Here is a 19,482-nt window from a genome sequence, read left to right as displayed (position 1 = left end):
CTGTTAGGAATTGGGCTGCACAAGTAGCGTGCAAGTGAGCAAAGCTTCATCTGCACACGTGGGATCTAGATTATGCACAAAACCATCCTCCCCAGTCTGCAGAAGACTGGTCCCTGGTACCAGAAAGGTGTAGATCCTATGACCGAATTCATAGGCATTTATGAAACTATGTATAGCTATAGAAACAAACAAAAAATGGCAAACTGAAAGAGGAGCTAGTGTTGTTTAGTTCCTAAGTCATGTTGACTCATTGTGACTTCAAGCATCAAGGATAACAGGCCTTCTGCCCTACACTGTTTCCTGGAGTTTGCCTAAATTTATATTAATTGTGTCGATGATACTATCTAAACATCCCATCCTCTGCCATCCCTTTTTTCCTTTTGCCTTTAATATTTCCCAACATCAGAGTCTTTTCCAATAAGACCTCTCTTCTCATTTGGTGGCCAAAGTATTTTAAGCTTCAGCTTCAGTATCTGTCCTTCCATAGAACAGTCAGGGTTGATTTCTTTCAGGAAGAAGAGCTAGTAAATCCTGATAATTTTCAGCTTTCAGATCTTTTGGACATGATTGTAATCAGGCTGAACTAGGCTGACGGTTTTTAAATCTGACTGCCAGCCAATCTTCAGAATTTTAGGCAAAACCTGACTTTGAGTTTAGACAAAACTGTATTTGAGATTAATTTGAAACTCTGTTGATTAGATTCAGGTCTTTAAAGACTGAACTTGCACGGATTATGATTTACAGCTGAGTATGATTATCTCCATTGTGGGGATTATCCAATTATGTTCAAAAAATCAAATAAGATTTTATTGCTAAAATTAATTTAGAGAAAAATGTACTGCTGTAGTGAGATAAGGGAATAGTTTATAATTAGACAAGATTAATTCGTGCTAAATTTCAATACCATTCTTCAGAGAATAAATGCTCAACAGACATTAATTATGCATATCTGTTTATATGTACAAACATACATACACATAAAATAGGGTTAGCAATTATCAAAAGGCTTTACAAAACATTATCACAATCCTAATGTAATTTCGGAATAGGTTTAAACTTAATATGCAAACATGCTACTGCATGTGCTGCCAACACTGATAATAGTGCCATTAAGCATTAAAATGAGAAATTAACATTTTAATTTGTGAAAATATTTTGACCCAAAAGGTCCTCTTAAACCTCTCAATGAGCAGTGTAACATAATGCATGTCTCAAATGAATTATCTCATTCTTCAAACAAAATGTCACCATGATTAATATTAATTTACAAGAGAATGAAACCTAAAACTGGGTACATGCCATTTCTTAGCGGCATATGTGGACATTAACAATAAGAGGGATGCAAGGCCATTTCGAAAACAACCAGCTTATCATATACTGCCAGATTATTTGGCTATGCTTACCTTCATCGGCTGAATAAACAACTGTGATAGAGCTGAAAGGGCCTTCTCCTTTGTTGTTGTACACTCCGACTTTAACTTCGTACGGGGAAAATGGAGGTAAACTCTCATTCCGAAACACATATTTGGAGGCATCTGGTGAAACCACTACAGTCTGCATCCAGCTTATTGTACCAACTGGACGGAAGGCGACAACATAGCCAAAGCCTCCTCCATTCTGTAACTCTTCTGGCACTGTCTATACCAAGAGAAGAAACATGGAAACTGGTCAATGAGTAGCTTGTGTTTGTTAAGAGGCACAGTAACATTTATCCCAGGAAAAAAATAGTAGAACTAAGTAGTTCACCGTGGAATACTTTTTCCTGGCAAAGGAAATAAGCACTCAATTTTAAAAGCATCCTATGTTTTATTGCTAATTTGTTTCAGACTGTTCATGTCCTTTTAATAGTCTATTTGCTTTTTGAAAAGCCTTTAGTCTCAAAATAGTATAAGTTAGAAGAAGAACAAACTATACTTATAAACATTACAGACAGTTAGTAATCAAGGCCGATGCATCTAACAGCCATCTGCAAAGAGACAATTGTAAGTTTATTGTCTCCCATAAATGCACTAACTGTAGTTTGATCCAAGTAAAGGTTATACTCAAGAATCAAATAAATTGCTTATGCAGATGGAAGATTACTTTCTGCTTTATATAGCAGCTACAATTCTTGACAACAATAGCTGAATAGTATCCTTCTTTAGCTCCGAGTCACAAACATGAGAAAGGCATCTATTACAGTATTTTTGAAGCAGAATAAGAAAAGAGCTTTAGCAACTTCTTAGGTTTTCCTAAAAGCATCTTGGTGGAGCTTAGAAATGTTTCTGGTTCTTTAGCATTGCTATAAATGGAAACTTTATGCCTTAGGTCCCCCCACCCAATTCTATCAGTTATATTCTCATTCTCATGATGTATATGCTAGTTCTTCTTTGATATGAAGATCTACTGTACATAATCAAGGTTGGCTGAACTATTAGGCAGAAGGCAAGAACCACTTTAGGATGAAAAATATCAATCAACTCTACTTAGTCTTTGTGCTGTCTATATCAACTGCCCTGCATCTCTGGGAATTCTGGGAATTGAAATCTGCATAGCTTAAAGTTGCTAAAGTTGAGAAATATTGGTCTACCCAATAAATGTATAGCACAAAATTTAAGAGGGGAGTATGCCGCCTTGTTCTTTGTCTCAGTATGGTGCTCACCCTGTCCTCCTATAACCTTGATCTAGGAAGGACTGATAGTAACCAAGTATCTTGTCATTTTACAGCATGATTAATCCTGTAAACAAGGAATAGTCATTAGGTTTGCTGGAATTTCATGAGGTTCAATCAAAATGTGAAAACTTGGAAGCAGATGGCAGAAAATAGAAGTTAATAAAGTGTACCTCTTAAGATTAAAACAGAGTTGGATGTTCTGGAATATGATAAGACTGACATGATCATCCCATATTTGGTGTAGGATAATGGTATTTTATTCCTAATTTTTTTTCTTTTGGTAGCCTCTCTACCAAAAGAGTTATTATATTTGCCCTGAGAGGGATGGAACTTACCCTATGAAGGATAAAACCTCACCCAACTTGGAAATATAGACCTCAATATTTTGATGGTTATTTTTATGCATCACTTGGGGTTTTTTGGTTTAATTGGACAGCACATAAGCTTGCTCTTTATATCATTAATAGAAAAGCCAACAGCTCTGGCTTCTTCATCCTGCTGGTAAACTTGCAGAGATTATTAATATGAGCAGCTAAGACTTCTGTTTAAAATGTTTTGTTGTGTGAGTGGGATGTAGCAATTTTCCTTTGGACTTTAGACAGTTAGAATTCTTGTGCTCATTTCTGAGTTCACAGTCAAACAGCTAGCAATAAAGATTTTCTGCTGTGTTGTATTATACCTGAATGCTTTTCTGAGTTGCAGTGGCTGGTAAGTGTCACTAGTTACCCACTTATTCATAGTTGTTTGGTTCCTACATGCTGTTTTGTGTACCTTGTGCCATGCATTTGTACAAAGGAATGACATGCATAAAAGATGGAATACATGAGGCTTATTCAAGGTAGGTTAAGTGGTAGAAGGATTTGGTTTAGCAGATTTCTGCTGTGCAACATTTGGAAAAAATACCAGAATGTCAATTTCTAAGAACATTAATCAAGTAATTTGGAAAAGAAAAAGTGGCTCTCAAGTGAACTGATGAAGGCAGTGCAAGTGGAAAAATAACCGAGCCATATGCAGCACTAGATTCACTACCTACAAAAAGGCACCGCTATGTGAGCTGCAGTGGCTTCCAATAAGCTTCTATATAGAATAGAATAGAATAGAATTTTTATTGGCCAAGTGTGATTGGACACACAAGGAATTTGTCTTGGTGCACATGCTCTCAGTGTACATAAAAGAAAAGATTGATATAGAATTTTATAAATATATTGATATAAAATTATATTGATATAAAATTCATATAGAATTTTCATCCTATCAGCCTACTTGCAGGGCTTCCTCTCCCCAATGGTTTCTGCCTACGCCAGCAGATCGGGTAGGTTCTGCATTCTGTCAGTGAGTAATGTCATCCATTGCGTCCTAGGAAGTGGGATTTCTCTGCCATGTCTCCTATATAACCCACCTGCAAGGTATGGACAGCTCAACTTTGGTGGCCTTATGGAAGTTGGCCCTTTCCCCAGAGATTGGGGGCAGGCTGTTAGTTTAGGAGCTTCACTGTGGATGTATAGCATAGGTGTTTTGTGCTTTTAGTGAGAGGAACATTTTTTGTATGATTTTGCTGAAGTTTTATATGATATGTGCACCACCGAGAGTTTTGTCAGAGAAATGCAACCTTACAAATTTGATTAATCAATCAATTAATTAAATACTAAGACATGAAAAATATATCTGCCTAAGATTGGTCAAGCCTGCAAGAATTTATAAAAATAGGCTGGATCCATAGTGTTTCTGAGCTATCATACAGAATATGACTCTCAGCTAGCTCAGCCACAGTTATGCAAATTTTCCACCTTGACTTTTTTGGACCTTAAGTTAGACTGGCCAGCTAGACTGCATTATGGAAAGTGTAAGTGTGTATGTGTGTGTGTGTGTGTTTGCAAATGAGAGAGAAAGAATGAGAGACAAGGACTAAAGCTTTTAGTTCAGAGGGTTAAAAACCAAAGCTACAGCCACATTTGTTTCTATGTATTTACATTCTCTGAACAAGCAGCACTGAAGCTATTAAAAAAAAAAACCTCTGAGAAAGAAAGGTAGCAATACTGTATGTTCACTTTTTAAAGCACATTTATTTCATGCCCAAATTTAGATCTCTTTACAAGTACTAAAACCTAGGCCTTTGAAACTGTTCAAACTATTGGATCACAGATCTCCAGTTTTTCACCAATGTCTCTCTCCACACATTTGTATGCTGTTTCTACTTTTGCAAATGAAATATACAGTGTAAATTTTGAAGCAAAGAACATGACTACTTTAACAAAGATGTGAACACCAGACTGCGTGCTGAAGTGTGGTGTAAACTACTAGCAAGCAAACAGTCTAATCTCAAAGCAATTACCTGACAAGAGGCCTGTTTGCAAAGTTTCTAAGTTTATTAACTTTCATCATCATTATTATATTTCTTTCATAAACATTGTTCCTGACAAACCCTTTACATAAATTTTGATTGTTTGGAAAGAAGAAGAAAATAAATTGGCTATGACAATGGTGAAAGGAGAGTTCTAGCTGGCTTGCTATCTCTCCCAAGCAGATAATTGTCTAAAAATTCTCTTCCTCCTTGGTCATAGTTGGAAGAAAAAGACACAGAGAGAATGATAGAACAGTATTAATCCCTCACGAACGCATATATAACCACTCTAACACTCAAGCCGAGATTTGTGACATTGATATTCCATCAAGTTAACAATTGGCTCTCACATTGGCTCTCACATTTAGAACAATTAATCAGTGGAATGACTTGCCTCCAGAAGTTGTGAATGCTCTAACACTGGAAGTTTTTAAGAAGAGATTGGACAACCGTTTGACTGAAATGGTATAGGGTTTCCTGCCTGAGCAGGGGTTAGACCAGAAGACCTCCAAGGTCCCTTCCAATTTTGTTATTCTATTCTGTGACATTCTAAGTTAGTTCTGGGTTAGAATGATAAATCTAACATCTTAAAAAAGTGGAGCAAATAAAATCCTAAAACATCCCTAGCTTATACCCACTCTTATTTGCCAGCTTCCAATGTTACAGTCTCTTTGACTTAGGAGCCATATATATAATATATGGCATAAAGAGTTGAGGTGGCGCAGTGGTTAGAATGCAGCATTGCAGGCTAATTCTGCCAACTGCCAAGAGTTCAATTCTGACTGGCTCAAGGTTGACTCTGCCCTCTAACTTTCCGAGGTGAGTAAAATGAGGACCCAGATTGTTGGGGGCAATATGCTGACTCTGTAAACCATTTAGAGAGGGTTCTAAAGCTCTATGAAGCAGTATATAAGTCTAAGTGCTATTACTAGTTGTTTGGGTAGTCCTTGGCTGGATGTCACAGTGATGGTGAGTTTCTTTCACACCATCTTTGTAGTGCTTGTGTGGTCAACCTCAAAGTCTCTTCCCAGATTCCAGTACACTATAAAGCAACTTCTGAGGCATATGGTAGTTATACCATATGATGTGACCCAACCATCTCAGTTGGATGATGGTTGGATGATTTAACCCAACCATCTCAACTGGGCTCTGAAATTCAGGGATTCAGTGCTGGTGGACTCCACATGATCTAAGACATCCAGGCTGGAGACATGCCTTGTGAACAAATGCCAACATTAGAGCAGGGAGTGTTCATGTGAAATGTGTGCTTGATGTGCTTTCAGGAAATTTGTTTTTGATATGCTTTCAGTAAAGAGACCAGGATTCCTATCCATATAGGAGGTAAGGGATAATCATAGCTCTGAGTTCTGTAGATTTTTTGGTTTGTGGAGACAAGGATGTTCTGTTATTGAGCACTTTATTATGAAGGTGCCTCAGTGTCTAGTTAGTCTTGCTGATCTTTGAGTCAATTTCTTTGCACAAAGACCCACCACTTGAGATGATGCTTCCCAAGTATCACCTGCTTGATGTAACCATTTCAAGTCACAGACAGTCAACTGATCACTGAGAAAAAAATGATTTCCCTCCTGAAGCCATATATCACTTACCTCCCATGTTATAACCAATTCAGATTTAGTACCACCACCTCCACTGACATTGGCTGGAGTGACTTCGGGAACTGGAAAAGGGAAGAAAAATACTGTACTGTAGCAAGCAGGCCAAAATACAAATCTGATGCTATAATAACTTATTGTAATGATTTTAGATACAAGTTTATTAGGACTTTTAAGACAAATTCAGTTGCTTGAAATTTCAAGGCAATTTGCACAACCAAATTTGCTTTCCTATTTTTTTTTTGTTTATGCTACTTTTTTTTTGTTTATGTATATTTTTAATTAAGATGAGCTTGCTTTTCAATTATTTATTGTGCTTTTCCTGCATAATTGCATTGCTACAAATGTCCTGAATCTTCTTGCAAGTAATGACTTCAGTCAGCTTTCTCAAACTGTAGTTCATGACCTCAGGTGGAAAGGAACAGTGAGGGAGGTTTTAATTTTTTTTAAAAAAAACCTTGTATTAGGGACAGATTAAACCTTGGACTTTTGAATAGTGCTAAATTTAGAAATCATTTTTTTAAAAAGGAGCTTCCTTTTCTAAGAAAAGTATGAGGATTCTGTGAACTATAAACAATTCTGTACTATATTCTTGATGTTTTGCTGTCTTTTAGGTATATCTGTTGCCTGTCGTGGTATTTTGTACACTCCATAAAAGTGTACATATTAAGTGTACTTACGGGTGAATTTTAGTTTTTCTTAATCAATGATTTTTAAATGTAAAAATTATTAAGAGAAAAGATAAATTTTCTTTTGAAAACAATTTAAAAATAGGTAAAATCACACATATATGAAACTATTGGTTCATTTAACCATCAGTATGACTGACCCATTTTAGAACTGTTATCACTTATGACCGTGATGGCTCCATTATGGACATAACTAGGATCACTTTTATATTAAATGCATTTTTCTCTTACTTGTGAAACTATTTAAGCCAGAGGTGGATTTCAAATTTTTTCACTACCGGTTCTGTGGGCATGGCTTGGTGGGCGTGGCAAAGCTTGGTGGGCGTGGCAAGGCTTGGTGGGCGTGGTAGGGGAAGGATACTATAAAATCTCCATTCCCACCCTACTCCAGGGGAAGGATATTGCAAAATCCACATTTCCTCCCGGGACTCAGGAGGCAAATAATAGATGGGGCAGGGTCAGTCAGAATTTTTACTACCGGTTACTCAAAATTTCCACTACCAGTTCTCCAGAACAGGTCAGAATCTGTTGAAATCCACCTCTGATTTAAGTCAAATATGTGCTACATTGAGTATCAAGAAAGGTTGATTGAAGTATTGTTTCTTTTTCTAATCCTACTTACGGGCCTCTTCAGTTCTTCGTTTCTCTGATGGTTTGCTTGGCTCCCCAATTCCAATAAGGCTGGCAGCTACTATTCGGAATTCATATTCAACCCATGGGTTTAAGCCTACTACTGTTGCTGTAAATGTATTTCCGTCAATGACATCAGGCACTGGAAGAAATGTTGAGGGTCAGGAAAGAGAATGAAAAAAAGTATGCCTGATAATCACTGTATAAATGAAAAAAAACATTATATACATATGACTTTAAAGGTTCAAAATTTAATGCTGAAGAAACACAGCAAACAGGACAACAGAACAGAAACCGAGTGGAAATAATAGATGCCTAGGCTACAGAATTTAACTATGAGTTGGCTGATCTTATTTTTCATCAATACTGAATTTATGGTTAAAATCATGGAAGAAAAGGTGCTGATTAGTTGATTATCATAATTGATTAGTTATAAATAATTTGACAGAAATAAAAAAAAACCAAATGGTTTGGGGATTGGGTGCAAAATAAGAAGCTGTCACCAGACTGAATAAAATTCAAACAAAAGAATGAAATACTGTATATTGAAATGAAGCAGTGAAGTAAGGGATTAAGATATGTGTGTGAGGTTTGTAATGGAATTGTGGAATTGAAATGAATGTACAGTACTAATGCCCAAGGAAAAAAATTCTTAAAAAAAGAAAAAAAAATGCTATAACAATGTTGAAAATGGTAAATCTTACGTATCGATGGTACGGATACTGAAAAAAATCTTAAAATATGAATGTGGTTTGCCTGTTGAGCAGCATTATCACCTGTCTAACCCAAGCGTGAAGACTGCATTAGTGCTTAACATATGAAGAATGGCATTGTTTTCTGTTCAGAACCAAAGGTAGCTTGCTCATCCTAGCATGACTGGCAGAATTCTGACTGAAAAAGATAGGGATGTTAACAAAAAAATTAAATAAAAAAAATGGATAAGAGCAGTACAGCTTTATTCCAGGCACAGAGGGTGCAGATTAAATATTGCTGTTTAGCAGGCAATTAAGACATGTATGATTAGGAAATGTCTATTGTATGCTTCTTAATTTAATGACGTGAATAGGTTTGAATTGTGGAGTGCTTTGATCAGGCACATAGTAAGTGTACATCTGATGGCTATAAAACATGGATGACACTAAATAGGATGGTTCAACAACAAACAGGGACTAAGACAAGGATGTGTGTTAGCTCCTTGTTTACTGTATTCATTAAAGAATGCTTTAGTGAAATTAGAAGTATGTTTGTTAATTGTCTAAATGTGTATCTAATTTTGCATGTAAGGGATGCTGTGTTTTTGGGGTGACAACTGGAACGATTCATTGTGAATATTACATAAAACATATCATACAAGGAACGTGGATCTGAAAATTAAAGATGGAACAAGGCTGGGTCAGGTGAATGATTGCAAGTTATATATACATGATAAGAAACAAACCCAAAACTAGAGAAATAAATGCATTTGTGTACCTTAGAAGGACATTTACAAAATAGTATAAACTTTATGGAAATTTTTAAGGTGTGTAAATGCTAGTTAATGTTAGTGGAAAGTACATGGTCTGATAAGAGAAATGAATATTTTTCAAAAGAAGCAAGAAGAGTTGGGTATAGAAGCATCCTTCTGCCCACTTTGTCACAAGGAAAGTTGGCTGTGTCAGGAAAAACAAAAAGCTGAATGGAACAGGAATATGGTACTTAAGGTAAAGAAAGAATGTTTGCAGATATTTTCAGTCATCCAGGTTTTTTTTGGTTGTTGTTTACATTTATACCCCGCCCTTCTCCGAAGACTCAGGGCGGCTTACAGTGTATAAGGCAATAGTCTCATTCTATTTGTATATTTTTACAAAGTCAACTTATTGCCCCCCCAACAATCTGGGTCCTCATTTTACCTACCTTATAAAGGATGGAAGGCTGAGTCAACCTTGTGCCGGGCTTGAACCTGCAATAATTGCAGGCTTCTGTGTTCTTAATAACAGGCTATTACCAGCCTGAGCTATCCGGCCCATCTTATGGTGGTCCCAAAGGTGGTCCCAAAGGTGCTTTTTCCAGAGGCAAATGGACTTCTTTGCTTTTCCCAGAAAGGAAAAGCGTCTGGAAAAAGCACCTTTGGGATAGTAGAGAAAGAATGTGTGGTGAAAGAATATGGATAGAAAAGAATTGATTGAATGAATTGATATAAATTAGATTTAGTTATAGTTCCTTCTCTTTTTCTTATTTCTTATGCTTTGCTCTGCACTGTACAATATTGCTTACCATTAAAGGAACAACATGATGAATATGAACTTGTAGGAATTATTGATTTTCTTACTTTTTCTTTGAAGATCATCGTATATACTGTATGTTCTGTTTATCAGTATTACTCTTTATAGATTCACGCTGACTTGACCGTTTTGTGTATATAGAAAAGTTTAAAAATCACACTCTGTATGCTTTAAAGTGCTTGTATACCTGTGTTTACTCCTTGCCATCCAACAGAAAATGGGGTCCTTGCTTGAATAACGTATGTTGTAATGGGACTGCGATTATCTGCTCCTGGTCTCCAAGAAACCTGAGCTGTAGTGTCTGTTATCTCATCAATTGTCACAGCTTCAGGAGGACCTGGGGGACCTGTTATGAAACAACCCAAATAAACAAAAGTACATTTTGGTTCCCTTCAGTGAGATATACATAGCAAATAATAGTCTGCAGAAGTAGTCCACATTTAAGATGAAGAGTTGCAAGACTTTCCTGTTCAATTCTAAGAAAAAAAAACATGGTATTATAAAAATCTGTTCTGTTCTTTGTAGAAGGAACTGCGGGAGAACCAGATGCAAAATATATTGTCTAAAGTAGCCCAACAATTTCAGTGTTTGATCCATTCTACACTGCCTACTTCTGCAGAGTTTTCGGCACCCATGATGGTGATGTAAACTATAACAAACTTGAAATGTTTGGGATATTTTGGGCATTACCGTTTTGATTTGGATCAATTGAAATTCTTGGCACTAAAGGAAAACTTCTGTTATAAAATTTTCTTTGGATGCTAAGTTTATTTTGACATAGATAAACTTTAAATATAGTGACTAAAGTTATTTTTTAGCAGAGATATGTGTTCTTTAGCACAAGAGACACAATTATTATTATTTTTGCCCATGTAAAAGGACTCAGAAAATCTTTTCTTATACAGTAGCTCAGTTTTTAAAAAGGGTTTATTAAAAATGGGAAAAAAAATGAAAAAAAGAACATTTGCAATGGTGAAAAATACAAAATGTTTAAATTCCTAAAATCTTTCTAATCTGAACATAGAATGTTATCAGTAAGAATGCTACAGACTTTCAATATAATCTTATTCATACTCATAGGGAAGTAAGCCCTAAAGGCTCAGTGGTTTATCTTTTCAGATAAGTGTGCCTTAGCCTGAAACACTTATCTGGTGTAATCTTTGCCTGTCTTCTTAGAAATGCAGAGTTTCAATGACATCTTTACATTACCTCTTTGTGCAATATGGCAGTGAGCTTAGAAATGGTTAATATCTGGGAGGAGGCAAAATGATTTCATGAGTTATTTCATAAATCTGATTTGTTTGGGGGTTTTTTTTTCGTGAAAACTGTGATGTGGATACTGTCTTGTCTGACCTGGGAACCTTCTGCTGACCTGTAAAAAGATTTCCCTGTTAGTTGCGTCCGGCTCTAGGGCATGATGCTCATCTCCATTTCGTGGCCGAGGGAGCCAGTGTTGTCCAAAGACAATTTCCATGTTCATGTGGCCTGCATGGCTATAATCCAAAGGTGCATGGAACACTATTACCTTCCCACCAAAATAGTATCAATGTATCTACTTGCATTTTCATGCTTTCTAACTGCTAGGTTAGGAAGGAGCTGGGACAAGTAACGGGAACTCACCCGTTGCACGGAGTTTGGGTCTTGAACCTGGGCTGTCAACTTTACAGCTGACAAGCTCAGCATCTTTAACCACTGAGCTATTGTGCCCCCTCAGTGCTGACCTGTAGCACAATGCTTTTTACTAGGAGATGGACTGTTGCCCAACTGGCCATATGATTAGAGCAAATCTGAGCAGTGAGGGCAGAGAAATCTATTCACTGAGGATTTCCCCAGATCTGGAATATTCTCATTTCACATATTCACCAAAATCCAATAGAATGCCTTTTTGAGTTTATTACTCAATAATAAGGGGCCGGATAGCTCAGGCTGGTAATAGCCTGTTATTAAGAACACCGAAGCCTGCAATTATTGCAGGTTCGAGCCCGGCCCAAGGTTGACTCAGCCTTCCATCCTTTATAAGGTAGGTAAAATGAGGACCCAGATTGTTGGGGGGGCAATAAGTTGACTTTGTAAAAATATACAAATAGAATGAGACTATTGCCTTATACACTGTAAGCCGCCCTGAGTCTTCGGAGAAGGGCGGGGTATAAATGTAAACAAAACAAAACAAAACAAACTCAGTTTCTGAATTTATTACTGACTTTATTAGGGAAAAAAATTCCTGACTGAGGATCAGCATATGAGAAGTAATAACAACTTCTCATTCTCTCTACCTCTTATTGTTTGTTTGCCAATTGCCCTCCGTACAACAACATAGCTGGGAATCATATTGGTTACACCAAACCATACCCCTGAAGAATTATTAGCCCAATAATTGTACTTAGGTGCCCATGGAGGCTTCATCCCATTCCCCTCTATTTGGTACCTTGTTTTTGTTTTTTTACATTCCTTTTCCCCATATCCCACATTCTGGAGGTCTTCCATTCCTCAGGAAATAGATGGGAAATCTCTGTTTTAAGGGTGAAATCATAGTGATGACTGAGAGTTGAAGTCACAATTTTAGCTGCTCTTTTCAAAATGATATTGTAAATGAAGCTTTAAAAATAAAGTAGATTTAACATTGAAATTTTTATTTATTTATTTGATACTACAGGCTATACTGTCAGGAACTTTGACATACAGTATTAAATAAGTCTTAACAATACAGCTTGAACTGTACATACATATTCCATAAATCAATTATTGACAAGCATGCAATTTTAGTTTGTTAAATATATGTGTTGGACTTGCAAAGACATATTATTTAATTTCAGTAATAACTTTATGAAATGTTCTAATGTCACCTTAGGCTGCACTTACTCAAAAATAAACCCTTTGAATTTAGTGGGGCTGACTCTTTAAGTAAGCACACACCAAATTATTATCATAGTAAGCTTTCATCATGATGATACTTTTTTCTGTAAGAGTTTTCTCTATTGATCATTAGAGCTGTGTGTATAGTATATTGTGGCTGATAATCTTATATCTTTCATCCTGATGCTTTTAAAAATGGCTGCTTAAAGAAGATTTACCAGCTGTGAGAATGAATAGTGTGAATGAAGCACCTAGCATAGTCTTTCCAAGAGTAGATTTCATAGTAACACATCAAATGTAAAATGTAAAAATACAGTTAAATGGGATTTGTGCCAAAGACTGTAATTTAAAAAACAAACAAACTGATTTGACATTAATAGAAAGCCTTTACTTAACTAAAGAACTTAACTTTTAGTAAGGTGCTACAGAGTGCTTTAACAGAATAACAGAGTTAGAAGGGACCTTGGAGGTCTTCTAGTCCAACTCTCTGCTCAAGCAAGAAACCCTATACCATTCCAGACAAGTGGCTGTCCAGTATCTTCTTAAGTGATGGTGTATCCACAACTTCTGAAGGCAAGCCATTCCATTGGTTAATTGTTCTCTTGTTAAGAAATTTCTCCCTAGTCCTTTGTTTTTTAATCATTTGCCAGCTTATTTTGCCAAATATGATGGTGCAAGTAAATTTGTACACTTAAATGAAATGTCAGTTACAATGACAAGGGAGTTTTAGACTAAGTTAGGCTCTAATTCATTTGATTGATTAAGCAAATGTATGTTTTTCATCATGAATAAACATCAGTAACTGAAAGGAAAGTTTGGCTGGTGTTTCCTTTTATCCACTAGATGGTGCAGTGTGGCTAGAAAATGGAGCACTAAAAAAAAATCCCTACAACTCCAGATGCAAAAAGAAAGAAAGAAAAGTAATTCACTATATTCGCGGACCTCTGTAATGTATTTTCTTCTAAAAGACTCCTAATAAAATGTAAGATTATTTCCTCCAAAATGATGCATATACTTAAGAACTTCAAGTATTACAGATTTTAAATATTTAGCAGCCTAATTTCTGAGTATTTAAACTGTTCATTGAACTTTCTTCTCATGAAGTGGCGCAGGCCTTTATTAAAGCTACAATATATCTTAATTCCAAGGGGGAACAGCTGATAAACTGCAGCTGCCTTTTTAAATGGACAATGAACATGTCCTCCATTCTCCCACCTCCCAGCTACTCTAGAATAGCTAGACTAGACTAGGAAGTCTTCCATTCTGCTTTTCAAGGGAAAAATAAATAAAAGAAATACACTGAATTAAAGCAGAAGCATTATACAGGATTAGCTGCCATTACAAAATAAATGTGAATAAAAATCTGATCAGGGTATTCATCTGCTTGCTACAGAGTTATTTATTGCAGGGGTCTCCAACCTTGGCAACTTTAAGACTTGTGGACTTCAACTCCCAGAATTCCTCAGTCAGCTTTGCTGGTTCTGGAAGTTGAAGTCCACAAGTCTTAAAGTTGCCAAGGTTGGAGACTCCTGATTTATTGCACTTAATAAGAATCAATGATTTTATTCAACAGCTGCATACAGCAGGCCCACATTTCTATGTTGACAAAACCTAGACTAGCTTTGTTCCTGTATATATTATATCGAGGAGATACAAAACATTACCTGGAGTCTCATGCAGGTAATCCTGAACTCACAACCACGACTGAAACCAGACTTTCCATTGCTGAGTGATGCAGTCATAAGGTCAGATGTCACCTCACCACCTACCTTAGCAACCGCAATCCTGGCACTTCCCATTGGCAATATTAAATACTGTTACTGGAGGACTCACCCCAATCCAAGCCATTTTGGTCTATGTTCCTCAAGTCTCAAGGTAAGGAGCTGCCTCAAATTCTCCCCCACCTGCTTATCTTTCTCCCCATCTCTTCCCTTTTGGTCACCCTACCTCCTACCTTCCAAGGCGACAAGGTAGCTCAGAATCATGCAGCTCTGGAGGTGCTTGCCACACTCCCACTCAGGAGCTTCTTGGCATGCTGCAGCTCTGGGGATGAAAGAAGTCCCTGAGCTGTAACATAGTGTGAAAAGCTGCAACCATCTCTGGAAATGCAGAGCTGCCCCAGAAATGCAACAGAAAGGAGCTTCTCGGCACACCATGGCTTTGGGGTTGCAAAAAGCTCCTGTGCCACAGTGCAGTGCAAAGCCCTTTGCAGCATGAAACCCAGCCAGAACTTGACCAGCAGTGCAACACAAAGCTGCAGCCACGCCAACCAAGTCCCAGCCTGCAGCTGTCCTTCCTCTTCACGCTGCACTCAGGCCTCTACTATCCCTGCTCTGCTGCCACAGCTGACTGTTATCATCTTGCTTCCACTGCTGATGAGGTGAGCCTGCCCTGCCCTTTGCAATTCAGCTGCTGACCTTGTAAGCCATCTTTCCCAGATCTCTTGAAGAAACTACCATGAGCAACCTGGGAAAGAAAGTTGTGTACAGCCAGTAGCTGCCTCGTGAAGAGGCCAGGCTAGGCACGCTTGGTGAGCAATGAGAGCAAAAAGATGGCAAAGGTCAGGGAGGGCATGGAATGAGGGGGCAAAAATGACATAGATTTGTGTTAAATAGGTAGAGTTGAAGCACCTCTGTGATTGTAAATCTGGGTTGGCTGCCAAATGCCTGGATTTTGATCATGTGACCACGGGGGCACTACAACGGCCATAACTTTGGGAACTAGTCATAAATCCCTTTGTTCAGCACTACAATAACTTCGAATGGTCTCACTGAACAAATGTTCATAAGTCAAGGACTACTTGTACTTAGGAACTGTCTCTTTCCATATGAGGAGAACTGTAGTGTGCAATCAGCAATGGATTCTCCATTATTTGTTGTTTCAAATATTGTGGATGGGATTACAAAAGATGGCTTCTCAATAGGGTCACCCCTAACAATATAATACTCTTCTAAAAGCGGTTCAGTTGATTGCTTTGTTTCATTTCATTGCTTAAATTTTTAGGGCTACCTGAATCTAGACAAGCTATAGTACTAAAAGTTTAAAAATACAGACAAAAGAATAACAGGCATCAGGAAAAACAAAACCACACATACTAATCTTTTTTTAAAAGTCATATAATATACAAGAACTCCCACATGTTCTGAGGAACAGTTAGATTTTAAGGAATCTTTTAAAAGAGATCAGGGTAAGGATCAAACAAAACTCTGAGATATATTCTTCCAATGGATGGGTACTGAAGTACGTAAAGAAAAACACTAGATTCCATCAGATGACACTGTTTAATGCAGAGGTGTGGAACGATGGCCCCTTTATGACTTGTGGACTACAACTCCCAGAATTCCTGGGCTGGCTCAAGAATTCTGGAAGTTGACGTCCACAAGTCATAAAAGGTTCCCCACCCCTGGTTTAATGGATGTAACCTCGTGTATGTCAATTCTTCCTTAAATAGATGGTTCCTCAATAAACCAGTCCCTGAGAAATGAAAAATATGGCTTTTTATATAAATCTTTGGACTACAGTTAGAATCAATGTATTGATTCAATGATTTGATTTTTCCCCTCTTCTACATATAGTTGTCAACTTATGACCATTTGTTTAGTTACAAGTTGAAATCATGACGTGCTGAAAAAAGGGACTTATGTCTCATCCTCACATTTATGACTATGGCAGCATCCATTGATTGTGACAATCCAGGTACTTGGCAACCAGCTATATACCACAATTGCAGCATCCTGCAGTCACATGATCATTATCTGTAACTTTCCCAGCCAGCTTTTGACAAGCAAATCAATAGGGAAGCCAAAATAGAATAGAATAGAATAGAATAGAATGGAATGGAATGGAATGGAATGGAATTTTTTATTGGCCAAGTGTGATTGGACACATAAGGAATTTGTCTTGGTGCATATGCTCTTAGTGTACATAAAAGAAAAGATACCTCCATCAAGGAATGGTTGTAAATCGTGGTCATGTGGTATCTAACATGACTGACAAAAAAAGGTTGCAAAATTAGGCGCATTCATATGGTGCCTCACTTAATGACTACACTGCCTAACCAGTCCCAACCGTGGTTGTAAGTAAAGGACTACCTGCATTATTCAGTTTTGGTTTTTTGCTGCAACCGACAGGGTTTAATTTCTTTATTACAATGTTTTTACGTGATCAAAAGACAATACGCAATGTTTACATAACTGACAAATGGGCAGCAGTGCCTAAGCACAATGATGCTAAAAGGATGGATTGCGTATTATAATATCACATGAGCTCTGCCCCTTCATCCTCGCATTGCAGTGTCTCATGCAGGCGAGGGGGGCAGATTTTGCATTGCAGTGTTGTGATATATATTTTGCTACTTGCCCCCTACATGGACGTTTGATACTGTGAGATCAGACTATCCAGAAAATGAGGCATTTGAGAGAAATGGCAATCAGGAAAATTAGATTCTAAGAACAAATACTCTTTACTTGTTACAGCTTTCCCCCAAATATTCAAGCCACATTAACCTTCCACCGGGACAATAATAAATTGCCACCAGATTAATGTATAGCTTTTAGCTTTTATAAATCTCTCTCTGACTAATGTTGCCTCTTGACTATATCAGTCAAATAAGCAAACTAAACTACCTGCAGGAATCCAGCACAATAGTCAGGGTTTGCCCTGAGGTGACTGCATAACCGATGTAGCCAACATAGGGTGCTGAGGTCAGCGACTTGGGGTCACACTGATATTTTTTTTTAAGCGCCGTCATTTGCATTTTGTAGTAGCAGTATATTTACCAAGCAATGCTTAAAAGGTGGAGAAAAGCAGAGCAGAGTTCCTCTCCCACAGTAATGTGACTGCACTACTTGGTACTTGGTCACAGTAACGTGGTCAGGAGGTCACCAGAAGTCTGATGTGGAGAGCGTGATATGGAAAGAATAAAAGAGAGGGCAAAAAGGCTACAGGCAAATGATCACTGCCAAAGCAACTGAAGCATGCATGCCGTTTCCTTCCCAGCTTGCAGTCAACCTCATACATATGATGCATGCCATTAAAAAAACCCACAAATAAAACAACATACATACACACATATCAAAATGGAGACACTTCGTGCCTTGAGCAATATTTTAGTTCTTTACCTAACTATAATAATGATTTGCATATGTTAAACATTTCTCTCTTGTACTTGCACAGGCAAACTGTGGTGTTTTTGGTTGGATTACTTGTTGAAGGAACAAAAAAATTTTTTTTGAGCTGTGCTTTACGGTATTATTTGAAGTAGTTTTGCAACAACAACAACAACAGCAAACAAAATTCAAATACCTCTTACAATCAGGTCTGCAGCAGCTGATAGTTTGTCCACGCTTGTTTGCACCATGCAGACGTATTTTCCAGCATGATTCAGCTGGATGCTTCTGATCATCAAATCACCAGCTGAATCCTGCTGATAAAGTAGGGAAAAATGTTACAACTACTTTATAAAGCGCTCTAAGTAGCATTATCATATGATGGCCACTTGGCTAATGGATTACTTTTACATCAACTAATGGAAATGCAAGGCATGACTTATTTAAACTATCTGGAGGATGTGGTGGTCTACAAATCAAAATTAAATCAATTAAAATAAATAATGTGAAATGTGTGAACAGCAAAGTATGGCTCCTTGCAAAGGACAAGAGAATTTCAGGTCGGTCAAGCAGCTTACCATAAACGCGATATGCAAAAAAGGGTTAAGTTTTTTTAATGTTCTACCTAAATGTCTAGTTTACAACCTTCACTGGTATTTGGACATCTGTTTTCTGCATATCTTCATCTATTAGGTCAACCCAAAGATGAGACATCTACAGTAGTTTCCAGAGCCTTGTGGCACAGCCATGATTTAAAGGGACCACATATTTGTATTAGGTCACAAGGACTACAATCTAGAAGCTTTTGCATTACTTGGCATGGAACAATATAATTTTTTTTGAAGTGCAAAATATCTGTAACCAATTAGCAATTGTATGGATTCAATTCTGTTGGTTGTGCAGCATTAGAAATATTTTGTGTACTTGTGCAAACTTTTGACTGTCTCCATGCAATAGTACCTGGAATTCCTTGTTATGTTTGAACTCAAAGAAAGAGGGATTAGTTTATATATGTGTGTGTGTGTGTGTGTGTGTGTGTGTAGATATCTTTGGTTAAAAAACATATATATATATATATATATATATATATATATATAGATAGATAGATAGATAGATAGATAGATAGATAGATAGATAGATAGATAGATATATATATAGATATAGATATATATATAGATATAGATATATATATATATATAGATATAGATATATATGAGATACATTTGGCATGCATACATTTGGCATATAATTTGGCATATAATGAACTACCATTGAGTTCAGTAATGAACTTGGGTTAATTTAGAAGACAGCAAAATATTTCTATCTGATCTAAA

The 19,482-nt window shown here is 37.2% G+C and overlaps 1 protein-coding gene across 1 annotated transcript in view; it reads right to left on the bottom strand.

Annotated features, from left to right (window-relative positions):
- LOC131191126 (contactin-4-like) overlaps nt 1-19,482 on the bottom strand; it is a 721,863-nt gene that overhangs the window by 8,407 nt on the left and 693,974 nt on the right. The window contains exons 14-19 of the mRNA XM_058168934.1: nt 18,345-18,465; nt 12,613-12,696; nt 10,375-10,533; nt 7,919-8,068; nt 6,602-6,672; nt 1,404-1,638 (exon numbers count right to left, since the gene is read on the bottom strand). Of these exons, the coding sequence (XP_058024917.1) occupies nt 1,404-1,638; nt 6,602-6,672; nt 7,919-8,068; nt 10,375-10,533; nt 12,613-12,696; nt 18,345-18,465 (820 nt within the window). The remainder of the gene's footprint in view (nt 1-1,403; nt 1,639-6,601; nt 6,673-7,918; nt 8,069-10,374; nt 10,534-12,612; nt 12,697-18,344; nt 18,466-19,482) is intronic.

Source organism: Ahaetulla prasina, chromosome 2, assembly GCF_028640845.1.
Source record: "Ahaetulla prasina isolate Xishuangbanna chromosome 2, ASM2864084v1, whole genome shotgun sequence".
Classification (NCBI taxonomy): Eukaryota; Metazoa; Chordata; class Lepidosauria; order Squamata; family Colubridae; genus Ahaetulla; species Ahaetulla prasina.
The sequence above is the reverse complement of the archived record's forward strand: the minus strand, read 5'-3'. Positions and strand labels throughout refer to the sequence as shown.